Raw genomic sequence first — 8,376 nt, 5'->3', positions numbered from 1 at the left:
TTATATAAACAGACATACTCATTATAGATGACAGTATAAGCAAATCTCACACATTACATTATATAGATAATCATAAGCACGACATGTATCCTTTTGAAACTAGATAGCCTTCAAATCGATGTTAAGTAACAAATCGATCAATCTAAGAACATGCTCGAAGGGAGAAGTAGCTTAACCATGAAGCAGATTGTTTCTTGCCTTCCACGTAAACTATATTCCGAAGAAACTTCAACATCACTTTCTGCTGTCCTTTGCCACTCCCCCATTTTTGTTAGAGCCAGCTGAACTTGCATCGCCAATCACCACAATTCCTGTTAATAAAGAAGAGCTCCAGCACCTTCCTTGCACCTGACTTCAGAAGAGAATTGCAATTTAAAAATCATTATCCCAGATGTCTTTCCGAGGAGGAAGCAAAGAGACTATCTCATCTAAAGACCAAATTCTCATAAGGCTTGACATGCAAAATCATCGGTGTATCATAACAAGAAGTGAGACTTCTGACCCCAAAGCATTTGGGGGGGAAAAGAGTGTATCGTGGTAATACAATCTCCACTGTTTCCTTCATCCATTAATGCAGCAGTCTGCATATATTGAAAAATAAGCTTACCAGGTAAGCATTGCCAGTGCTACCACAGAGTCCTGTGGTAGGAAACAAAATATAGTAATCTGTAGTTGCACCAGTTGCAATGCCCTGGGATCGAGATGCGTGATTCAAGCCATGAATATTTTGGTCTTATGGAAGCTGAAAAATGCTTATGGTGGGATAGCATCGAACACATACATGCATAGCATTTAAAAAGCTTTGTCATTTTCTTCCACATGGTCTAAAATCCACTGGTGCTGACAATGCGGAAGTCATAGATGCAGTCTTGAGTTGCATACTTTAACTCATACAGAGGACACACTTCACTAGTCTAAAGAAAAACTTAAAGTGAAACTGAAAATGCATTCTAAATCTTGCAACAAGTATCCAAAGTAAATAGACACCACCGCACTACTTCTCCTCATCATTTTATGGCCAACACATACGAATAAAACCATATCTTCTCCTTTACCCAAAAAAAATAAAAATAAAACTATATCTTCTCAATTCAGATGTAACTTTCAACTTTTCAGCAGTCAAAATCAATCTTTACCATCTTACCAAAAAAAAAAAAAATCAATCTTTACCAATGTAGCAGCAATCGAGTCATATGTAAGGTGGAAAGAGGCTCTCTACAACAGGGACCAATTCGTATCTCGCCGACAATGGAAGAATTGAGAGTTGTGCCGTCATCGGATTCCAAGAAACTCGTTCTTCGCAATTTATTTCCATAAGAAGCTCGCCATTCCACGTGAAGGCATCAAATGTTGTTACTGGTCCAGTAGCCTCGAAAGTGTACAGCTTAGTCCAAGACTCTGGCACGCCGTAGTCTTTCATAACCCAAACGAAATTCGCCTCCCCATCACTAAAGAACACAGCCAGCAAGTCATTCAATACCGCCACGGACAACACAAAATGGGGACTGATCTCTTCCGGTAGAGCCATTTCATCAAACACCTCATCTGCGACATTGAACAAGACTATGGATCCGTATCCACCCCACTCTCCATTGAAAGAATACCAGTGCAGGTTCCCATTCAAGAAGACCGCACTGTGACAGAGAAGAGGAACCTCACATTCCAAAGTCTTCCATGAATCTGTACGGAACGAATAAACCTCGACTCGAGGCTTCTTGTTGCGGAAGCGTCGACGGCGAATACCTAGGTATCGGATAATCCTGACAACACGATAGTCATTAGACTTCGCATCGAAACAAAACCCCAGAACTACATGAGCGCCCCCCACGGAGAGGGGTGGCATCCGCTCCGGACGGGGGAGCCGAACCGCCTTATGCTTCCTAGTGAATAGATTCCAAAGATACAGCGCCCGCTCAGTGCCGTCACTGGAACTCTCCGAGACGCAGATCAAACCGTTACACGAACCGACGAGGGCGTAACGGTTGGGAGGAGCAACGAACGGGATTTCGATTTGCGACGGGGAAGGAGGCAGGGCGAGAGGCGCGTTGGGGAACAGAGAGCACCGGTTCTGGACGGCGTCGTCGCCGCAATCTAGACACGCGAGATGCCGACTGGAGGCGTGGTGGGCGGAGTGGCTCCAGTGGAGTGCCACGAAACGAGGGTCGTCGATGGTGGAACGCCACGATCGGCAGACGCACCTAAATCGGAGGAGGGATCTCGCCGGCAACCGCTTCAGGATCTCGACGGCGACGTCGTGAGGGAGCTTCGCGCCGCCGCCGCCGTCGCCGCCGGAGGAGGAGGAACTCATGGTGGCTTCAGGGGTTGAGAAGAAGAGCGAAGTAGAGAGCTGCGGGAAAGAACTACGCTGCAGAAGTGGCCGTCGCAGTCCCCCGTTACACCTCTTCGTTTGCCACGTGATAGGCACGTGACCTAACACGATTTTGTCGCGTGACTTGACACAGGAGTTTCCTAATGTAAGCTCTTTTTTTTTTTTTGGGTTAAAAGCTTTCCTCCTGAAAATGCACAATTATTTTCTTTTATCTTCTTAATCATTTTCAGTATTATTTAAATATAAGCACGTGGCAGTTGATATAAACACATCACGACTAATAATATCGAGTTGTCTAAAGTAAATTGCAAAAATCCATAATTATTACGAGATGATATCCTTTTCAAGGATCCTTAAAAATACATGCTCCAATGTATTTGCACAATCATAGGGATATTCGGGAAAAAGTGGAGAAACCAATTACATTCGCCGGTCATGAGTTGAAGAACTTGGATAAATTCATCTTCTCTTCAAGTATGATAGAATCATCCTTCAAGTTTTTTTTTTTGTTTTTTTGGCAATCAATAATTTATGTCGCACCACCCACCTCGCTGTGGGGGTGTTGGTTCTAGCATTTCCCCCATCCCGGTTGAAGGGAGGTTCGAGTTACCGCGTGCGTAATCGCATGACTTAAATGCGGCGCCATGAGAGATGGGTCCCTACGCTAGCGTTACCTTGGATTTACGTCATCAACTACCGGCTGTACGGCGGTTTCTGAGTCATAAAAAAATAATAATAATAATTTGTGTCGCACATCTTTGATAGGTTTCTTTTTAATGTCAAAGAAGGATGACCATGTGCCGTGCTTTTTGTCTTCTGCTTTATGTACTCAAAGAACTATAGCTAAGATTATCGGTCCTCATCATGCACGTTCTTTTGTGAAAAATACTCCCGTTGATGTTGCTTTTTCCTATTTGACTTAAAATAGAATTCTCTAATCGAGCTAGAAAACGAACGGAAGCATCATCGCTTAGTTTTCTTCATTAATAGAAAGTTTCCAAAAGAAATAACATAATCTCACTTAAGTCTTACTCAGATCACTCTATTGGCATTTATATATTTGATCAATTACTTTTCAAACGTCTAAAAATCTCCTACTCTCATGTTGATGTTTCCCGACTTCATCAAAGACAAAAGGGAAAAAAAGAAAACTACAACACTCGCACCTCTCTTTGTTTATATTTAATCAAAAGGCGAAGACAAAATGCACGTTAAAATTATGGAGTTTGTCCTTTTTAAGTTCAATTATTTCTCATTCTTTAGAATAAAGTCTAACAATTGATTGATTTTCTTTGAGAAATTTACACTCATTGATAATTACATAATTTGTTTATAAATAAGGAATACATCATTTTGTCTTACAATATAGTTTTTCACTATTTCGTGATTATGAAATTAAATACATACATTTTTTTTATTGGTGCCCCAAATTTTGAGAAATCGAATTGGCAGACTAAAATTGTATTTTATTTTTATTAAGCAAACAATCTATTTTGAGTGGAAAATATCACAAAACATTTCTTCAATTTTTTAACATAATCTACGATATTTCATTGGTTTTGCTATTACAAAAATTTAGTGATGGGAAATATATCGCCAATAAAGAGAACTTTTAGTCAGGATACCAGCATTAGTAATTATGTTATCGAAGATTTATTTACTCCTCTCTAATTTGCAGATTTAAGAAAAGCCCGTGCAACCGAGGGGCAATAAAACCAGAGATAGTAATGATGAAGATGATGATGATCCAATTAACCTAACCTAAGTCAACAGAAAGGAATAAAGGATAGGAGAGCACAAAAAAATTAACTACACGTCCAAACTTTCTCTGGAAAATCTGACCCTTCATTTTTCATTGCCAAAAATCTTTATTTTCGCCAAGAATATTCATCCGTGAAAATCAATTTCACACAAAGGCTTACACACAAAGAAACCAAAAAAAAAAAAAAAAAAATGAAGGAAGCGCCTAACAAAACCCTAAACGAAGAAAAGCCCGAGAAGAAACTTATCATCATGCTTTGCGAGAGATTCCAAGAACATACTGCATCATCGCTAAGGAATTTGTATGGTTTCTCTCCCTCTCGGTTCCATCTCCTTCGTTCCTTCTTTCACTCCTGGGCTTTCTTCTTCTTCTCGTCTGCAACCCTCAAACGTTCGAACAGTTGTGGCCATTCCGTCTGCCTCGATCTGCCGCCGGCGCTCTCCCGCGTGACAGAATGCATCGATTCTTGACCTTGAGTTGCGGCACTCTGATTATCCGTTCCACTATTCGACCCGAGTAATGGCCGCTGCCTTGAACTCGTATCAGTGCTATCGAGTGTCAAAATGTGGTCGTCTCTTCTCTGTCCGTGAGATCCCGCTGTCGATTCTTGATCAGGAATCGTACTCGGCCCCTTCGCCAATTCTTGGCCCTCGAGCCTCGCTGCTTGATCATCAGGAACGACCTTCTCTCGCTCTTGTTCGGCGTCAACCCTTCCCCTTCGATCATCACCAACATCACCGTCGCTTTCCCTTCGACGCAACCCGTCAGCCAATTCTTGATCTTGGGCTGTCCCCGTCTGATCATCAGGAACATTCTCCGCCTCTCGTTCGGGGTCAACGCTAGCAGTTCGATCATCGCCTGCTCGATTACCAGCATTAATGCTTCGCAAAGCGAAAATGAAGTTCTCTGAAGTTTGCGTCCAGTAGTAGCGACCCGGTACTGAATAATTAAGTCGCCTTCGATCAAAAAGAATAAAACAATCAAGTCGCCGATGCGATTGCGACTGTCTTGATGTTTCTCCAGACTCATCGCCATTTCCGCTTGTCGTCTGTGAATCTTGGGCTCTTTCCATCGGATCAAAGAGGAGAATTCTCTCGGTTCTCCAAGGAAGAAAAACTCGTGTAGCTTCAGCGGAAAACTAAAGCTCTGTAATGGTGGTTTCTCTCTGAAACGCTTGGATATAAAATGCAAAATGGCTCGTGGAGGTTTAATTTGCAGGTAGCCTTGGCTTTTATGAAGCCTGAACTAAGCGCCAAGCTTGTTAAAAGCAGTTGAAAGGCAGTTTTTATTCGTTGACAGTTCAAGAAAGCCAAAGTAGTTAGATTTACATATCTCCAAAACCAGTTTGTCACTCGATTACTCTTACCAACAAATTAGTCCATAAAACTATATATTTTAAAGCACTTTGAGGTTTTCGTGTGAATATTGAAAAATAAAGATTTTAGAATATAGTTACATTTATTTCTCCGGACGCAAAGCGTGACGTACTCTACCTACTACTCCGCTTCATGTGATTATTCCATAAAACAACTATTTTCGCCTGTGTATTTTACATAGGATATGTCATTACGCACTAGCTAACAAGTAATTCTATAGTTGGTTCTTCACATTGATTTATAGGAGACTAGCAAAAAATTGACAAATAGACAGAAGGGTCCATTTTATTTTTATCAGCCATATTGATATGATAATGTATTTCTGCTTATTTTCAAATTCAAGGTCAAGGGATGGTTGAATAATCGATCTAAGTCATCAATGGGTCGATTATATGTTAAAATGAAGTCAATTACGAATGGTCAAATTTCCATGTGTACCGCGGGATCAATGAGAGAGATTATAATAAAACACTTTCTACGAAAACATACTCTCCAATGAATTAACTCCAATCAATAAGAGAGATTATATCAATTTAATCTAAATACTCCGAAATTTCAACAAAAACATAAGAACACATCAACCATCATTTAAAAAAAAGTCCTAGTTCTTCCTAAACAGTTTGCGAATCAATTGGATGAGAGACCGACTTTCCTTCCTTCTCCTCGACTTCATGCTTCTTCCCTTTCGACAGCGCCACTCCATCAATCGATTTTGGTTTTGCAATTAAGCCAAAATATTCTTCATGGGTTGTCATAAAGTATGAAAAAAAAAAAAAATTAAACTCATAGTCCCGATCTCAAATCTCCTTGATTATCTAAAGAGCGGTCTTTCTACCCAAAAGCTTGTGAGTATTTTTTTTCCACTATCTTCATCTCTCGGTCCATTTGTGAACGTGGCTGGCGATTGTGCGAAACTATTTGGTTGCAATTGTGCCATCATGGAGGAGTCGGATTTCGTTGGGAAGATGCCTCCAGAATGCAAGTTGTCCTGAGAAACGATTAGCCGGTAGAATTTAGCTATGGAGGGAGGATTATATATCTAAACTACATTATTCCTAAGTCCTAATGTCTTCTAATCTAATTATGACTCCTAGTACAATTCGTTCTTTAAATGTTTGAAGTCTCGATTGGTTTAAATAACTTGACTTGTATATCACATATGTAGATTTTTTTACCGTACTTATCACATAAATTGATAAATATCAAAATGGGACTCTTGCTCGCTAAATAAATTCTTAATTAAATAGTAACGTACTTTTTAACATTAAATAATAAGTTTTTGCTCCGCAATAATCCAATTAACTTATACAAGCAATTATTGTCAATGCTAAATTATGTTTAAAAGCTTCTTAATAGGCCTTAAGACAAGACCGTGCCTTTATATAATTAGTGAACTAAAGAAGCATCTCAAAAAAAAAAAAAAAAACTAAAGAAAAAGATGATTGTCTTTGTTTGCGAGATGGACGTAATGATATAGATGGGTCCAATGGGGTTGAGGCCCGTTCAAGCCTAACTTTGTTATTGAAAGTTGCTCATAAAAGAATTTAAATTGATTAATTTGAACGGGCTAAGGTTTTTTATTTGTATATCTTGTTTTTGGACATCTATTTATCTTAATTCTTTAAATAAAATCTTACAGATATATATCTATCCATTAATCTACTAAATAAGCGTATGATACTTCACTTATAACCATGCCACGTTTCCACTAAAAAAAAGAAAAATCATATCACGTGACTCAACTTCATGTGAGCTTCTTATTAAGTTCCTTCCTTGTTTATTCTACATCATATCCTAGAATCAATCAACGTGGATGAATTACAATTCTTAATTTTTTTTTTATGGATTTAGATTTTGAAAGATGGTAACTATTTGGAGATAATGTGAATGATCACGGAGTTAATTGGAACTCAGAAAATACATGAATATATCATTTAATAGTTAATATGATGTACGAGCCGGAAAAACTAAACTAACGAAATTGAATACGTACTTGACGCTTGACGCTGTTTTGTAAACCTATTTTAAGGAAAGGCCTAGTTCCTAAACGTTTTGCAAATTAACCACTTTCAAGTCTATTCTCTTTTACCTTCGACCAGCTCCATATGTTGATGTCGGCTTTGGATTCAAGCTGAGATGCTCCTCCGGACATCTTCGTGGCGAATGGGAAAGGGAAAACGTCATGTTGAAAATTCTTGATTTTGTTGAAAGCACTCTCACAACGAGAAACCTCAGAATTGGAACTCCTCATTGGTCTAACAACTCCGTCATTATCGTCTCCAAGTCCATTGACGAGTGAGTAGACATCAGACCTGACGAATTCGGGTGGTGACTGCGTGAATTCGGCTGGTGACTGCGTGACTGCCAATGAACCTGGAATCATCCTCTTCTTGTTCCATCATGGAGGAGTTGGGGTTGGTTGGGGAGGTGAATCCGGGATCGCTTCTCTTCTGCGACATCTCGTCTACGGAATAACCGAGTGGGGAATTTGAGAAGCTTCTTTGGTTTATATACAGTACGATTTCTAATCCTAGTAGAAGTGAATTAAGCACGATTCCGAATCCGTGCAGCTTTTGGATTCCTAGTCCTAATGAGTTAAAAATAATAATAATAATTGGAAACCCAACTATTCACAAGTTTTCAATCATATCTATGAATCTTCCACGTATACGTCCATTTTTCCCTCCAGAAAGTTAATCTCTATTTAGCTCCACCATACCTGGATAAGATTTATATTCTTTGAACAAGTAATTAACCATAATACATATTAACAAGCCCGAGTTACAACAAGACGTCAATTCATGAAATAAGTAGAGCAGGAGGCCTAAAATTTTTGTCCATTCATCAATTTAATCTAAATCGTCTTGATTAGTACAGTGATATAAGTCTTTCTTTTGGGAGAATTACAA

The 8,376-nt window shown here is 39.4% G+C and overlaps 1 protein-coding gene across 2 annotated transcripts; it reads right to left on the bottom strand.

Moving 5' to 3' along the window:
- Positions 1-2,382, bottom strand: LOC104418065 (F-box protein At3g07870). Of its 2 annotated transcripts, none has more exons than XM_039301395.1 (2): positions 1,171-2,382; positions 1-352 (listed from the first exon to the last, which is right to left on the bottom strand). In XM_039301395.1, the coding sequence occupies exon 1, from the start codon at positions 2,306-2,308 to the stop codon at positions 1,190-1,192; it is 1,119 nt and encodes a 372-aa protein (XP_039157329.1). In that variant the 5' UTR covers positions 2,309-2,382; the 3' UTR covers positions 1-352; positions 1,171-1,189. The 2 variants fall into 2 exon arrangements, with proteins under 2 accessions (XP_039157329.1, XP_039157330.1); XM_039301396.1 differs by having other exon boundaries at positions 1-348.
- Positions 2,383-8,376: the final 5,994 nt, after the last annotated feature.

This window comes from Eucalyptus grandis, chromosome 9, assembly GCF_016545825.1.
Source record: "Eucalyptus grandis isolate ANBG69807.140 chromosome 9, ASM1654582v1, whole genome shotgun sequence".
Classification (NCBI taxonomy): domain Eukaryota; kingdom Viridiplantae; phylum Streptophyta; class Magnoliopsida; order Myrtales; family Myrtaceae; genus Eucalyptus; species Eucalyptus grandis.
This window is presented reverse-complemented; position numbering and strand designations above follow the sequence as displayed.